Genomic DNA, 18,630 nt, shown 5'->3' with positions numbered 1-18,630 from the left:
TCTAAATAGCTTATTTAGAACTTTATAATATTTGAAGGTTAGAGTTTTAATATAAAGTAATTTATATATTTTTCTCAACTACACTATTTGTATATTATTATTTATAATAATAGCGGCACATTATTGTCTCCCACCACCCTGACTTCTGACAGTATGAGAGTGAAACGATAGTTGATGAGTGGCAGTACCTTTGTAAAATACAAATGATGACGAATGTTAATAAAAACTCCATTTGAACTGTGTTTACGATGTTTGTCAACTATCTATATGAAGACCATATGATGACCAACGAGGATTGAGGCCAGGCCTGCTACAGTACATATTACAATATTTATTTTTTCACTGCAGTCCCGCTATATAACCTTATCAGGCGCAGTTTGCATGCATATAGTATATAAATTGTGGCGTCATTATCATTGTGAAGTCACAATTGTCGTACCAGCGATCACGTAAAATGGCTGTTCTATCCTTGACGATAACGAAAGATTTATTAATTATAGATACAAAATCCTTTGGGATTTCATCATAAAATTGAAATCAAATGTTAATATAAGCATTGAAAGTCTTTCAGTTGACATTTATAGCCCATATGAATGCCAACTGAACAGATGCAAATTCAACATTGAGTTTTATTACCAAACATTTTTTTTTAAATAATCGTTCATTGTAATTCTAACTTGAAATTCTAAATGGAATTATTTACATGATTATAAGACGGACTCAATTGTATCTAGATGATCTGGCTCCGATTTCTCGAAACGAAAGTGCAGCTTTTATAAAAGTCTTTTCACTGAAGTTTTTCTCCTTATTTAACGTATATGAAAATGTATGACTTAGCCAAGTTTTTCGAGAAATCGGGGGACAGATTCTATATGCATGACTGAAAAGATTTTTTTACAATGAATGAAAGATTATCTTCGCTAACTATAAATATAGATTACCGCATTTATAATTCAATATTTAATCTATGACAGTGTTGTTCTATTAATTGGCCTTTTCATCACCATAAAATAGACTGATTCTCCCGGAAATATTTATATAGATAATATCACAGTTTTAATGTCAAGCTTGTATTGATATTGTTAAATGAAAATGATACCACCAACCGAGGACAGTTATGTTAATGTACATTTTTATGGTCACCTAAACTCCTAAAATCCCCTACTAGTTAACGATACGACTATGGTAAACGTTTTCACATGCATCTTCACATATTAAGCAGGATTCATAAATCAAATTCTTACAAGGTAAAATAAATACTTCTTCCTGTTTTCAAACTAAGCCACAACATGTCAACATGAAAAAGAGACATGCTCCGCTTTAACGAGAAAGTTATATCAGTATAAATGTCTGTTTCAGGAAGTTTTAGACATCAGCAATAGATCGCCCAAGTTGACCAATAAAATCGTTACCGTATTTGAGTTAATACGTGCCCAATGCACCTTAAAAAGAAAAAAAAATGTGGGAACACTTAATTATATAAAACTTAGAATTACCTCTAACATTTTAATTCCAAAGCAATAAAATAAACTTTTGATATTCATTTTAGTCTATTCTTAAGTGAGTTCAAGTTCATTCATGCCTGTGAATTGGGCGAGGGACATAGGGTTATATATATAGGGACGTGGATATTTTTGGTCGAATACGGTACTATAAAGTCGCTGCTACTTTTTTTGCTACTTTTTTTCTCTAGATTTTACATATTTTTAACAGTTTTTTCGATAAGAAGTTGCCAAAGATACCATTATTATAAGGCAACCAAAACAAGAAAAGATTAATCATATTAATAGAATACTTTGATATTGTACTCACAATGTCAATCATCCACCGTATACTTTACACCTCGGTTAAAAAACATTAAATCCGGTAATTGTAATACCGAGCCACAGCCCTGATTGCTCTGAGATATAGCTTATTTGAAGAAGTAGAACAATTGTGAAACTGATACGAAAACGACTAGACAATGGCACCATGTATAATTTCAATCATCAGTTTCTTTTCGTTTTGGCCTAGATTCCATTGATGCTATTGTTCGCACGCGCCAATACCTATCACATGTCTTACGTGGCGCCAAAGACGAGGGAGTATATACCGTTAAATATATATTGAAGTCTTACCTGAGTTGGAAGGAAATTTGCACTCTTGACGTATCAGATGTAGTATGCTTCTCCTGTGAACTCAATAACCCGATGCACTTCTCATTCCAATCATACATATCTATGTAAGATAGCCTTGATAACTATCATAATAGCAATTTCAGAAGTAGTAAAACATAAAAATAATCCGTTACAATAATCAACAGATGTGTTACAATGATTAAATTTACACACTGATAATAACGAATTATGATATTGTTTTGTATCTTAATTCGATGATAGTTCATTGCAACTTTATTGTCAAAGGAATAATTCATCAATTGTTTTAAATACTTAATTTCATTTAATCTTAGACATATACGTCGTTTGTATTTTAAGATTTGTAAGTTTGTCATTCTAATCATATTATAATCATGTTTCTAACTCTTATTGATGTGTTACGGTGATACATTAAGGACATGCACATTTTTATTTTCTATATTTGAATTATCTAGAGCGCTCCAAATAACATCTCGAGAACTCGACATAACGTGGTACACGTATTATCTCGACTTCTTATGTTAAGCACCTCGACATAATCGACACGAGTGCTCGAAATAATCCAAATGGAAAATAATAGTTTGCATGTCATAGATTTATCATCGTAATGTTCAGATAATATGACAAGATATAATATGTTTTTTTTTATTAATTATAGTAACAACTTGAATATAAACACCTGTCCAATTAGCAAATGAAGATGACGTCACGTCAATTAAAATATGGATGGTGTTCTTTGAGTCTTCGTGATGAACCTGTCAATCTTGGTTTGACGAGTAGAAAACCATCAAAAAAACTGAAATAGATTGTCTGTTATGGACAAGTTCATACTCTCACAGACAAATTAACAACATATGATTTATTTCTCAGTGATATTGGCGTAATTTACGGACCGCCTCCTACATAAATCACGATAATTGGCATGTGTAGGAGCTTTATTACCAGGCTTGCGTCCATTTATATAACACACTACCTTGAAATCTTCAGATATGTAGATTTACTGTTTAAATAGTGTAGTTCAATATTCATGTATCATATTCATTTAGGATTTATCATAAAGATTTATGTAAGTCTTTATAAAATCACAAGGAAGTTGATATATATTATCAGTTTGATAACGTAATATATTGAAACACCTATATCGAGAACATTCAACTCGTTCATACCATAAAAATAAGATGATATTATTTGGAGCCTGTATTTTTGTTTTGCATACGTTTTATCAGCTTTGTTACATATGATTATCAGAAAATTATTATTCCATTATAAAATGAACGAAGGAAGTGTTCAAAAATATTTCATGTACAATATCCTAAAATCTGAAGTGATAACGAATTCTGAATTATTAAAAAAAGAAAAGTATGCAGATAAATTAAATGGATATTTATACAGTGCACCTGCATCTATAAATAGAGGAATTGATCTCAACGCACCAGATCAAACTTATCTACGGAGATACAAATACACCTAGACCACATGGAATACTAATGTTTTCTTTACAATTCATATCACGATCAATTCTTAAAAACCTGATTGATATCTGTTTGTTTTAGGTTGACGAATAAATTAAGCCAAAAAAGCAATGACGTAATTGAATTCTTACCTCTATGATGTTCTATTGGCTTGTACGATTCGCCCAAACAGGGTGTTTGTGGACATGAACTCCGTCTTAATCATCAATCGTCTCCATAATATCCTGCATAGTAATCTGCTCTTGCGGACATGTAGTGGTTGTTATATCGTCAGAAATGTATGTTGGAAACATACGTCATATCTCTGAAATATATGTGACGTTACGCTCACAAAAAGATATCGTCATAATAATTTCTCTGAAAAAGATAATGAGGTTACCCTCACAACAATATAACGTCACAATCATATCTGTGGAATATATGACGTTAGGCTCACAACGATATGACGTCACAATCATATCTGTGGAATATATGACGTTACGCTCACAACAATATAACGTCACAATCATATCTGTGGAATATATGACGTTACGCTCACAACGATATGACGTCACAATCATATCTGTGGAATATATGACGTTACGCTCACATCAATATAACGTCACAATCATATATGTGGTATATATGACGTTACGCTCACAATAATATAACGTCACAATCATATCTGTGGAATATATGACGTTACGCTCACAACAATATAACGTCACAATCATATCTGTGGAATATATGACGTTACGCTCACAACAATATAACGTCACAATCATATCTGTGGAATATATGACGTTAGGCTCACAACGATATGACGTCACAATCATATCTGTGGAATATATGACGTTACGCTCACAACAATATAACGTCACAATCATATCTGTGGAATATATGACGTTACGCTCACAACAATATAACGTCACAATCATATCTGTGGAATATATGACGTTACGCTCACAACAATATGACGTCACAATCATATCTGTGGAATATATGACGTTACGCTCATAACAATTTTAAGTCACAATCATATCGTATAAGGATATAATAGCATGTGATTTTGAAAAAAAATGAATACGAAAGACTGACACTTTTGATGTCATTGGCAATACATTCTGAAATGAAAAAGGCCTGCAATTATTTAAATGTTACACAATAAGGTGGTGTAAAAGGTTAACTTGACTTCGACATATTTCACAAATGAGATGAATAAATGTTTCGTTATATGAATGCATATCAAATAAAGAAATTAAAAACTCTAAAAATATATTTATATAATCATTTTTTATATGTTTTCGCACTTAATCCAAGTTTCTGATTGGCAGATACTTTTTCTACATACTACTATGAAGACACACATCAGAGAATGGTGCGAAAACGCTGAGGTCACAATAGAGACGTCGACGTGAAACCATGAGATCACAATAGAAAAAAAATCATCAAATCGGAAAATCAATGGAATCGTACGTTTAAGCGTATTTTATGTTATGAGATAAAAAAACAACCTTTTTGTTAGACTCCGCTAAGCGGATTCATCCAGTTTGCAAACAAAATTTCTTTCATACCCCGATGAAGTGAAAAATAGTTACATCAATGTTTAAATTAGAGAGCCCTTCTTTAATTCACATAATTCATTCATCATTTGACCTCAAGATATATGAACGATGACGTGAAGTCCGAAATCAATGACGAAGCAAAATAGGTACTTTTTTTCCGACATATTTATTGTCTTTTGATTTCAGTATTTAAGATTTATTTAAGAGCCACGAAGATATTAATGGCTAGACAGTTAGTTGTAGTTTTATTGTTTTTAAGTGTCAAATTAAATAAAATTCAGGATCTTGCATATTCTTAAGCTCGACAAAAGCTGTAAAGATATATAGTGTATCACTGCGTTATTGAGAGCAGATAAAGATCGCTGGTAAGTGATAAATGGAAATGTCTGTAAACGAATAATTTAAAGTAACAGTACAATTATTTCTTGCATAATTTTCAATACACCGGACAGATATGAGAACAATACATTTCAATGTTTGACATTTTAGCATTTAAATTCAGATTTAACGAAACATGTAAAGAGTATTTTGATAAATTTACATGAATATATTAAAATATAAACACATTTAATTAATAACTAGGTGATGTTAATGCGAAAAATTATTATTTGTTGACTGCTAATTGTTTATATTACAGCTACTAAGTATACCTTTATGATTTCATTTGAACGAATTAATTTCAATTTCGCAGGTCAATGTAATTCATGTTGAAGCGAAACGTAAATGTCATTTGAACACAACGCATTTCATCACAAAAAATGACAATTACGCGGTCAAGGAAGCGGTTTATGCTCAATTACAGCCCAAGACATGAATTACGCTTTACCTACGTTGGCCATTGACAAATCCTACACGGATGAACTATACATATAACCGTTCATTTTCGCGAGGACGGTTTTTGTGAAATTTCTTGCGATATTTCAAGTTTTTTATCCATAAAATATTGAGAAATGAGTTAAGTATATAATGTGACTTCGACTTATCGAGGCTTTATTGTATATGTAGTCAAATCACAAAAGTTCGGTAAAATTTATTATTTTCGCTTTAGGTAAAAATTGCAAACATTTTCATTAGAAAATATAACCTTTAGTATAGTGTTGGGTCTTGGATTGAAGGAAGTATATATATCTACACGCTGTTTGATACAACATAACTATAGCATTTTGAAAGAGACCAAACACAAAACTAGTCGATTTTATGATGAAAAGTTGTAAGCTTATCTATATTTTCACTGAGACACAAAATTTTATATAACTTTTAATAGTTTCTATATGATTTATCTTAAATTCGTCTGGTCGACAATACATCTCTACTTAAAATGCTTTAGAGTGATGATAAAAGACTGAGTGATTGACCCAAATTCGAAAACAATAAAATAATATAATAAATACTAGAATAAAACAAAAACAGAACTTGGCACTGTAGGAAAGTAAGCGTTCATTGTAAAAATGCTGTAATCATATCCTTACACGGAAATGTAATGTGGAAATAAAGATAGCGTTGCGCTATATCTTTTGAAATATTTCTATTTTGATGTAAGAAACAAAAAAGGCGAATGTTATATACAAACAGGACATTAATGTACTAAGCCCATAATGACCTAGTAGAGAGAACACTTAATGCCTTCGGCATGGACACTATTCCATCTCTCGACAATAGTATGAGACTAGACCATAAGAGATACATTATAGAAATATTGAACAATCCTTACATTATAGCGTGAAAATATCAATATCGTAAAAAACACACAAAATAAGGACTAATACAGCACCAAGATGACGGTAGAAATTCTCTGTAGTTAAGGTGTAACTTAGGGGCCGCAGTTCGAAAGTTTCCGACACATTACCAAAAGCCTTCCGCCGATTGGTCGTGAGTGTGGCAGTTGCAAGGAACTGACCGGTGGTCGGTGATTTCTCCCACCATTTAATCTGACACGTCTTTAAATGACCAGGACAGAGGTGGCTGAGTGGTTAAGATGTCTCCGAAAACCCTCACCTCTGAATAGCGAGTTGGAATCCCATGTGGAGCAGCTGCCAGGTATCGACCGCTGGTCGATGGCTTTTCTCCGGGTATTCCATCTTTCCTCCACAATCAAACAGGGCACATCCTTACATGACCCTGACTGTTAATGGAACGAAAAATTGACAAACAATTTAAATAAAACCCTTAGGTGTTCTGTAAATAGTTGTAATGTCAGCACAGATCAATGTCTATAGCTGCACGTTAGCGTTATAAAGTTCCAGTATGGAATGTTATACAGGATGGTACGAACATAGACATGTTAATAAACTTCCTTTCCGAATGCAAAATACTGTAATTATATCATCAAATTATTCTGAACCTATTCCTCAGGATGACAGCCAGTTAAATTTGTATTTGATTTTATTCAATATTTTGACGTGCGCACTTTAAATCAGATGTCCGTCACCCAAGATAACGTAAAAGCACACTCGTCAGAGACTTCTGCGAAATATCAATACACATTGCACCTTAAATAGTGTGTCTTTTCCATCTGTTTTTAACTTTAATTGATAGGCAAAAATAGGAGCTAGACTTAACAAAGTAATACTGATTATAGCTGCATTATTGTAGCTCAAAATACTTTTAGACAGATAATGGTGTCGCCTTAATTAAGAGCTAAAATTGGTGTATATTTCTGCTAATATTGCAAAGCAATGATTATGCAAATCATTTAAAAAAACAATTTGATGCATTTTATCTTACTAGTTTTTATATCGCTTGACTATTATGCAATAAAACTGAACCGTATAGAATTTATATCAAATTCACAGCGAGACATGGTTTTTTTCACAAATAAATATGAAGGTCTTTTCGAAGGAAAATTATACGGCAAGTCCACAAATTGTGAACTTGACGTCTTGTGAGTGGTACGGTAGATATTTAGAATGGTCGTTATGTTTGGTTTTGACAAAAATTACATATAAATGCATGTAAACAAAAAAAAAAAAAAAATAAAAAAAAAAAAAAATGGAAACCTACAAAGAAGTATAGAAAAGTTTGCCCGAGTGATTTTCTGAGGCAGTGCTCCACTAAGACATATAGGGACCATTTCGTACCCGGCCGGATACGTATATTCGTTCTATACTAATTACAATGCATTGTTATATATTTTTAGTACATTTTTCAGAGTAAAATATAAGGGTTTATGGTGAAAACATATGTTGTATTTTTCATCCGATTGTAATTATCACTACATCATTTTTATTTTATTATAATATTTTCAACCAATTAAAACGCAGCATTTACAGTGAAAATATCGTTTAGGCGGGAATACCTTTATTTTGAAATATTAATCGAAAAATACGATATTAAATGTATCTTTTCTATTGTTTCCACTTAAGTTGTTTTGATCATAAAGGTGTTGCATTAGATTGTCTTATTATGTTTCCTCGAAATTTGTTTCCCGAACTTAATTAGTCAGTGGGAAAATCGCGGCTGATTGAAATGTATGTACTAGTATAAATTCGCCAATTTAGACCTAGAAATAAAATAGAGATATATAAATCCAATTAACATAACATTCATTGTTCCTTGATGAATAACAGTTATATTTCATCTTGTGAGGTGAAAAATTTGATATTTTCTATTTTTCGCACTCGTGAAAAGTATCAACTTTTCCATCCACGCGATAAAATGTAATTGTTATTCATCAACAAAGGAATAACCTCTATGTATTTCACATTAAAACTCGGAGGGGGGGAGTGGACATCGCATTTGCTTTCGAGACGGTGACAATTCAACCGCCATTTCTTCATTCACAGTCATTGTTTTTAGATATGTTTGCGGTTAGGCAGTTTTGTTTCAGAGAATTGTAAGAAAAGATAGCCTTTAGGATAAAACATTCGCGAAACGAATGTAATTTACAGCATGATGCGAAACAGTTCATATTATAGTCTAATAGGAAGATATCATTTCAGGCATAGTAATTAATTCAAAGGGAACAATTTCCTGTAGGACAGGTGAAATAATTGATTATCAATCAAATGTAGGTCACTGTCTATGACTGATGCTACATTAGGTCATCAATCAAAATAAATTGATATATAACTAGCAGAAATGAGTTCACCATGAAACAACTAATTCAATAACTTTAAAGATTTGTGAAAAAAGATACAAGCGCACAATTTTGCTTAAATTTTCAAGTCAATAAAAGACTGTGCAGCATCAACACACGGAGTTCCTTAGTAGTCCTGGGCCCGGTTGTTCAAAACCTTAATCAAGTGATAAGTGAATTCTCAGTTCTCATTTGCTGCAAAATTTGTGATTATATCTGCACTGAAATAAGCAAGTGAGTAAACAGTTGAGTTCTTAAGAATATTTTGTAAAGTTTGTATTACACGAAATTATTTTATCTTGATTTGAAAATTGATGTTAAACTGTGGTGAGACTAATTCTCTTTTGAACAACTGGGCCCCGGAGTATAGTTCTACGGCTTGATCTATTGTTTGCTTATCATACATGTTTTTTACAATTGTGTACTTGTGTTAATGTGATTAACGCAGTACTTTTGCATTTATAATATAAGGACAAGTGCATGGCTTTAATGCAGTTCCTCACTTGATAATGCATTACTTGTGATAATTATAAGAAAAAAACATTTAAACGTGCGGACTGGCTGAAGGTAACGCTAACGGTTTTGTTTAACATCAAAGGAAATGGAAATGTATCCATGACGGAGAGTATAAAATCAACTACACGAATGTTTAATCTATCGTTGTAATGTTAATGATATATATTTGTAAAAAGTAAACATGACCTTTGACCTAAAAGAAAGAAAATCATGTACAAATCCTTGTATTTCTGTCTGACTAAAGTATAAAAAAGATGTGAGTAGCTAATTCTAAAACACAAGTTCATATCAAATTAACATATATGTAAGGGAAACCGAGGTCACGTTTGAGTTACTTAGGATGAATGGGAGAGGTTTACGCACCTTGATTTCCAGGGCTTAACACGGTACAATTACAGGCAGTTTTACCTGTCTGTTCAGTGAGGTGTGTCGGTGGAATGGCTGTAGGAGTAGATGAGATGAGGTGGTTTTGAGTTTCATATCTATATTTCTTGTGATAGAAGATGTCTTCAAGTCATATTTGGATCATTTATGTTGTAATTTGCAATTCGTATATGCTGACATCGTCACAAGAAACAAGAGGTAAGATCTCCTTCAACAAATGGGTTGGTAAAAGTTTTCCTACTTCATGTAGTCGTCTAAAGCTTCTAGTCAAATAAGATCGTGTTCACCCTGTCATATAGCAAAACGTAAAATGTGTTTTAATGAAAAATTTATGAGGATTTTACTCACTAAAACTGCGTTAAATGTACGATATAACTTATAATGCTGTTTTTAATCTGTCGTTTTGATTTACAATGACGTTAAAGTGAAATTGCACAAAAATATAAAATTTCAATAATCAAAACATTCATACTCTAAAAGCTTAACATGAAAGTCATTAACAATGCATGAACTCAATATAATGAAATTGTATTATTGACTAATCAACCCATATAAGGATATAGACGAAAGACATCATCTATAATCTTGATCTTATCTATGCTTCTTATCTTTGTAGAACACAGTGAAAACGTTACTGTCGAAATCCCGGATTATATTGAAAAATCAAAAGACTGTATTTTTCCTTTGAATTTTGAGTTAACATTAAAATTTCAAAATGGAAGTATTCTGTCAATGGTTCTTACGAGGAACTTCAATCTACGTGTGAATGGACCTCTGTATGTGATAAGGAAGAGTCCTGACGGATCATCAATGCTTATACAAGATAATCTTCAAGACATACAGGTTAGTACATAACAAGTGTGTTTTAATGCATACAGTACTAAATTCTTTTTATATTTTTAATAAATTAGTTTTAGTTTTCATCTGGATTGTTACTTTACCTTCTCTGAGACTTTTTCGTATACCTTTTGCATATCGTATTCTTCGGGTTGGCAAGGACACATACACTTGATATTATAGATAATTTCCTATATAGTTGAACCTTATTAACTAGAAATGGTATATCTCAAAGATCCCTTTTTATTTTGAAGAACATTTTAATATCTGTGCACTTTATATCTAAGTCCCGTCGACTTCAAGGTATTGACGATTCACTTAATATTTCGGTATGACCTTTCTCTCAGGTTTCATCAGGTTTCCATAGTAACGAAATTTGAATATTGATATAAATCATATAGTAAATCAATAGTCGTTTGTTCTTGGTATTTCAATGTTAAAGAAATACTTTCGAATTGTCTAGTTATTGTCACAAGGACATTGCATATACCCTATCTTATTTAATTGTGTAACATATATTATAAATACTAACTTTTAAACGATAAATCACTTTTTGGGATAGTTTGGTAAAACGATTCTTAGAATATATAATTATTTTCGTAAGCTTTTGTGAGCTTTGAGAACAAATATTAAATCATAATGTTTTTTGGTGTTTTTTTTTATGAAATATCAAATAAATTGATCACATGTTTCAATTTATTTTTGCAAGTAATTGAATGAATTAATAAATGAAAGGTCAAAACACAACGAACGAGAAGAAGTTTTGTATCACAATCCTGAGATCCTGGTGCGACGTTACTGTATTATATGTGAAGTCATACTGGCCATATAGGATATGCAATGATATAACCCGGATGAATTACTCGATAACATTGTGTTTATGTGATGAATTGTGGAAACTTGAAGACTTTTTAAAACCTAAATGCTATTGCTCATAAGAAATCTGACAAATTAGGGTACAACTAAGATTTTAAAATTAATGATATGTATGGGTCTGATCTGAGAGTTCTAACAAGATTTTCAGTATCCATTAGTAAGGCCTCAATATAAGTATCCCGTAATTTGTGTACAGCCGAACACTTCCTGGAGGCCTCGGGTGACGAAGGTGAATCATGATAGGTAGATATCCATTATAACGCTGTCGTTGGTATCAGTTCTAATTAACATAAATATATTAACGATGATTATTATAGTAAATCAAAACTCAACATTGACACCTATCTATAAGGAATATTGATAAACTTCAACTAATGTCAATATATAAAAAGGGCAAGGCTTTCTAATGTAACGTGTTTTCCTAGGAACATATGAGTGTGGTTTAGTGTTTACATCATTTGTAAATAACATTTTGATGATATCATATAGTAAGATATGAAACTCTGATTAGTTTATGTTATATAGAATTTTATGCAGTAAAGAAAATTTATAAAACTATCTTATCCCCAAGTAGGTAGTATTTGAAAGCAGGCATATCAATCATATAGAACGATTAACCGCAAGGTCCTGATAAGGTATTCATCGTGTTAAGATTATAGAAGGTTTATATGAATAGAAGTTTCATACACGTAAGTGATATTACGATCTGTTGTTAAAACACTTTATGTGAAAGCACTCACCGAAACCCTGTCGAAAACTAGAACGATATAAGTATACACGTGATTTTTTAAAGATAAAAAAATAACTATATCTATGTATGTAGATCTAAGTATAGTTTTGTTTGTGACATCACGGATAGACATCCGTCGACTTGTGTATTTCGTGATAAGTAAACTACACCTGTTTACGTAATGACAGATTCGGATCAATGAAAGTCACGTTCAGATTTTACGTTTATTCTAAAAAGTACAAATTCATATTCCAGGTGACCTAGTTTAAGTGTAAATACTAGACATACCGGGTGTACATGGTAGGTTATACATAGAAGGTATTTTTAAAAAAAATAAAAACTATACGATTTTATGGAGTGTCTATTTAATTACCTAAAAACTATACGATTTTATGGAGTGTCTATTTAATTACCTCACATATAATATAACAAGGAAAAACTTCACAATCCTCATTACAATATTATATGAAAAATTGTACTACCATCCAATCTTTTACGTTTATGTTGTTATTTTCAAGTCAAGACTTACATAATATTGTATTGAGAACTCCATTGATGAAGAAACGTCGCTTACTCTTTGTTAGCGTCTGGTTCTATTATAAAGTTTTAAGAAAGTTACGCAAGTTGTTAATATTTTTCCTTCGCGTTAAAAAATTGTAAATTCACTCTTAATTTTAGCATACCATCTATACTTTGTTGTGATTTGCTTTAGTGAAGATTAATATATATTAGCAAAAATAAACGAGATTCTTTCAAACATCTACATACTATTTAAGGATAAAATATATTGATATTTAGTATAATTTATATACAGATGAGAAAAATTGGCAATTACATGTTAAGAAGATTCCATCATGCATCATCCATCATGACAAGTATATTAGACAGTGTTTATTAAAATATATTTGGTTATAAACAATGCAAATCTTAAGCCTATTAATCTAGGAAGTAACGTTACCCCAGTATAAACATAACAACCTGATACAAAGGTCACTAACACTAGATCATCTGTTAGATTTAATCAGCTACTGGTTATATAAAGCCGCAGGGTATACGTATATATATATACTAAAGGTCAACCTGAAAGGTCAAATATGTTGACGTTTGGTTTTGATGATCCCTTCAGACAGGTCAGTTCACTCACTGACCACTACCAGTCGCTACAGTAGCACTATGCTCGACTTGCTTCTTTGTTTTGCTTGAGGATATTATCTTATTCTAAGATGATCAGGTATCATATCATCAAAACACTGTTTCAGGCCTAAAATCCATATGTCTATATAAAACATTTTTAATATCAAATACATGTATACGTGTAATTTAAGATAATCATCCACAAAACGTCAATTATCTTTTATATAATGATATTGCTACACCACCAGTGAAAATGCTATGTGTGACGTTTCAATGACTGGGAAATGTACATGCGCACGAGTTGTCCTAAAATGAAACTTGAAGATCGATGTTCAATGTCGTTTTCGGCATAGGTACATTTGTTTGTAGGTATACAACACTATTCCATAGCATTGTAATGGGCCGAAATAACTTTTTGATGATATTTGTTGTTCAAGTTTACCTGTCATACTGTCGCACTTCTCTGAGTTCTGTCACTTAGCCTATAACAGCAGGCTATAAAATTGGTATTAACTTGTTGCTATATAAGGGAACGGGACGAATAGCTTACTTGTTGTCAGCATAATGTCGCCGGGTGGGGTGGGCTGCTTGGTGTCTTCTACAGTAGGATTCAATGTGCTAACACTGTAAACTTGAAAAGAGTTCCCACTGAATTATATAGCACTATGAAAAGACAGTCAGCTAAAATACAAACGCGGCATACTTACATAAATATAACTCTTGACAGAAGGTTTATAAAAACAAAACTAACCTCTTTAATTGGTAGATAAACATAAGTGTGGCTTTAAGATAAAGAACATTGAGTTTAATATGTTAAAAAAAGCCTGTAGGTGAATAAATTAGAAGTAACACTTCTTTATATGTGTAACTTTGGACAATATTTAGTGCGGTAATGCTTCAAATTGAATCATAAGTATGATAGGTAATTATCAAGGAATATTTAACACGATATAATGATAAGTGACTTACTCTGGGTAGATATGTTTCTTTGGTTAATAAAATCAGGAATCTACCTCATCAAAATGCTATAATTAAAAAAAAATAAAAGTATGAGCTATTGATATAACGCTTACAAGGAACACTAAAGACAAATATTATAATTATGTTGTAAGAAATTACACTGAAGGACGATGTTCAGATATTCACATTTGTATATAATAATACATATGTCAACATTATATTAGCATCATTATGCCATGTGATTGTTATATAATTCTGTATATAAAGATATCAATCTAATGGTGTGACTCATTTTATTTTTCTCCTTTGAATTAGCAAGTAATTGATAAATATTGTTGTGATAAATTGTTGTAAAACATTGCATTTCTGTTAATGAACTTAACGTGTCAAATGTAAACTCGTATCTCATTATGATGTTATCACAAGAAAATGTTGATCATCTTAATTAATGCTAAATTCTTTGCCTTTCCGGAATCATTTACGTGTTTTTGTTATTTAAAAAGATGGTTTGGATAATAATATGTGAACTAAGGAAATAGAAAGTCTTTGTTAGCGTTTTATAGTCAAAAATGTGTGATTTATAGTAAAAGAATTCCATCGATAAGCTGACAAAGCTTTACATTATAACGCTCTTCATTACAGTAAGTGTAGAGTAGTTGACACTCCGAATGCTGTTTAATTGGAATATATGTGTAACTCGACGTCAAAATCGGAGACATGCATAAATAAATAAATTGATGGTCATTTATACACACGTTAACACGTAACTCTTTAATCATATTTCGTATTATGCAATGCCAAAACTGGCAAATATATGATATATATGGTTTTCGCTATATGTAAATGTTTGTGTAGGTATAAATGTGGTGATATAGCCTACAGATGTTTCTGTTTTCCTGCAGTTTTCGTGAAAGTGATATGTGACAAAATTTCTTTTTAGGATTTATTGATATGACTTATAATATCCATGTTTTAAGGGAATTTTTCATTTTTTTTGGTTCTGTACATAACGCTAATTTGACTTACACAGTTGTTATCTATGTCTTATTTTATTGTCTTCTTGATATAACGCATGTTAGATATCTCTTGATGCTTCAGGGGGGGGGGGGGGGTGGGGGGGGTCATTCCTTGCTGGTATTAATTTGAAGAATTTGTAAAAATTGAACAATCCCGTTGGTCAAGCTTGAGAGTTCAGTGGTTATCACATATCGCAATATCCCTATTTAAATGGACAATTCACTCAGGCTAATTCTTTTACATAACCAAGAAGCAAAATATGGCATAAATGTATTTTTCTACATTTCTTATGAAACATATCACATAAATTCTTGACAAATTCCACGTCAATGTTTAGTATTTTAATTGATACCATTGTAATTACAAATCGTTGATCAATACGAATAAGCAGGTACAATAAGTACGCTGTACCCATATCCGAGCCAAAGTCACGAACGTTAAGCAAATGAACTACATAGCCACTGTTGAGGTGATAAAATGATTTTTTAGGCAAAACAATTTACCTAATAAGGTAAACACACTACTGTCAGAGCGATTTGAGCAGTTCTAGACAAAGTTGCATTACTCTACGAGCAAGGAACAGGGTTCGGCATACAAGATGTTTGACCACAATTAGAATGACGGACCGCGAGCGAGTTTGCACATTTCATACGTATTTCACCACCATGGACTTTTCTGGCATATCACAGTAAAATCGACTGATCTAATTTCCATTAGAACTGGATTTTTTCTGATATATGTACAAATTTTAATGTTCTCTTAGACTGAATTGTCCCTTTAACTACACTGCCTTTGAAACAATAAAGCCTGCTATCAATAGCCTTCAAGATTCTGACAATTAATGTTGTACTTATAATAAATTGTATTTTCCACTAGTCCATAAACCTGACACGCTGACCTAGACAATATGCCATATATGATCAGACAAAACACTTAATAAACATACGCATATACATACTATTATCTTAATTTGCATAACGGTCAATTTACATATTCAAAAGAGTATTCTTAATGCTACATATATACTTCATGCTTATACCAAAATGGAAATTTTGCTTCAGACTTTACACGTTTTGACTCCTTCCTCTTACAAATAGGCAACATATTCCCCCTATCTTTCATATGGTGTTATACAAATATATAACCTTCAAAAAGTTAATCATTTAAATAATATCATAAGCTTGTCCAATGATATTCGCAAGCGAATAAACATATTTAAATCGGATGTTAAGTTTTATGCATATTGTCGTGTTGTTATGACTATAAATGGTATATTATTAAAATGTTTCCCTTATAACTCATGGTAATGTTTCATATTTCAAATATATTATTTTGAGGATAAATCATCCACAATTATTTAACACAGTGATTACCTCACTGCCGACTCAGAATAAACGAGAAATGTAGCCTGCCACTCAGCGATGGCGTCTGTGTGTATTAGATAAATTGCACAAAAACACAGAAATATTTACGGGCTTTGATCCATTAGAAACAGAGTTAATCTATCATACCATATTAAGTGTTCGTCACCGACATTTGTATGCAGTAATCATGCACATGGCACGACAGAAAAATAAAGCATATCTAATTTGAGGAGCAAAACGGAATTAAAGATAGGTTATAAGAATCCCCAAATTTTATTTATTGCAAATACTCAATTAATTTGAATGATAAAATGCTTTGTCTAGCAGATTATACCTAGCAATGACATTATACAAAAGTTGTGCTAAATTCTATTGTTCTTGAACAGACGTATTTATGAGAATTGCAACGTAACTTTTGTGGCAATAACCCATGACACTTCGTCCGAGTTGCTTTTCATTCAATGCTGGAATTATATGTGCATGCGGACAACGTTGGGCTGGGGCGGTTTTGAATTATCGAGGGTCCAAATACTTTTACCTGTGCATATACATGATAGGTATTTTAACTAAGGTATTTGTAAGTTTATAGAAATAAAAAAATAAAAGATGATACTTTAAGAAATATTAACAATGCGAATTATGCGTTTGATTGTCAAAAAAAAAAAAAATGTTAGGATTTTACAGAATCATAATAACATTTTTCTTGTTGCAAAATTTATCAAAGTTACCTTTTTCATGGCTCTCACCTATTAAGTTAAATAGTACTTTGATAGGTAATTAATTAATTTGTACCCTTGTTATCTATTTCTATAAGAAATAACTACAAGGAGTGATATCTAGATATGTTATGTTTCATTTTGGATAATTAGCAGTATGTCTACGATGTATACATGAACGTGCGGCGTCACGACACCGCCAGGGGCCATTCCTCAGGTCCTGCCTTCCATCGTGATCGGTTAGCTTAACGATGGACACCATATCACAGGTGATCATTGTATGAAAACTTTTAAACAACTTATTAATTCAGCAAGTGCTTGAATCAATAAACATATAATTTAAAGTAAGAAAAATGCAATCTGGTGTTTGTTCTCCGCGATTTTGGATGCTACATTAAGCAGTTATAAAGTAAGTTATGCGAGTCTATGAACTAGCATTATGATGAACTACCAGGTCGGGGAATCGCGTATTATGTTTTCATTAGCGGAGCCCCTACTAAGCATATTGCTTTACTTTCCCGTTTGATCTCCATTTATATCTAACCTTTTCGGGTCCTTTTAGGAACACTGCCTTTGCTTTTATGGCTTTGTTTCTGATTGCAGTAAGTGCCTTACAAATTAATATACTCAACTTCAGGGAAGTGTCAGGCATAGAGATGTCCTTGAAATACTCATCATTTTTCATTTTGTATCACTCTGTACATGAAATCTTGTAATAAGAGCGAAGTTTCGACGCGCAAAGCGCGTCGAAAATCAAAGATCTAGTCCGGTAACATGTACGTAAGCAAACATACATATTGAGATCAATGACCTGCATAAATGGATGGCTAATTTTTTTTCGTTCTTCCGGTTTAGCATGTTCCGGTTTGT

At 32.0% G+C, this 18,630-nt stretch overlaps 1 protein-coding gene across 1 annotated transcript in view; it reads left to right on the top strand.

Moving 5' to 3' along the window:
* Positions 1-10,127: 10,127 nt before the first annotated feature.
* LOC138329179 (uncharacterized) overlaps positions 10,128-18,630 on the top strand; it is a 68,349-nt gene continuing 59,846 nt past the window's right edge. The window contains exons 1-2 of the mRNA XM_069275978.1: positions 10,128-10,324; positions 10,743-10,969. Coding sequence (XP_069132079.1) covers positions 10,246-10,324; positions 10,743-10,969 — 306 coding nt within the window. The 5' untranslated portion in view covers positions 10,128-10,245. The remainder of the gene's footprint in view (positions 10,325-10,742; positions 10,970-18,630) is intronic.

Source organism: Argopecten irradians, chromosome 8 (genome assembly GCF_041381155.1).
Source record: "Argopecten irradians isolate NY chromosome 8, Ai_NY, whole genome shotgun sequence".
NCBI classification, from domain to species: domain Eukaryota; kingdom Metazoa; phylum Mollusca; class Bivalvia; order Pectinida; family Pectinidae; genus Argopecten; species Argopecten irradians.
The sequence above is the reverse complement of the archived record's forward strand: the minus strand, read 5'-3'. Positions and strand labels throughout refer to the sequence as shown.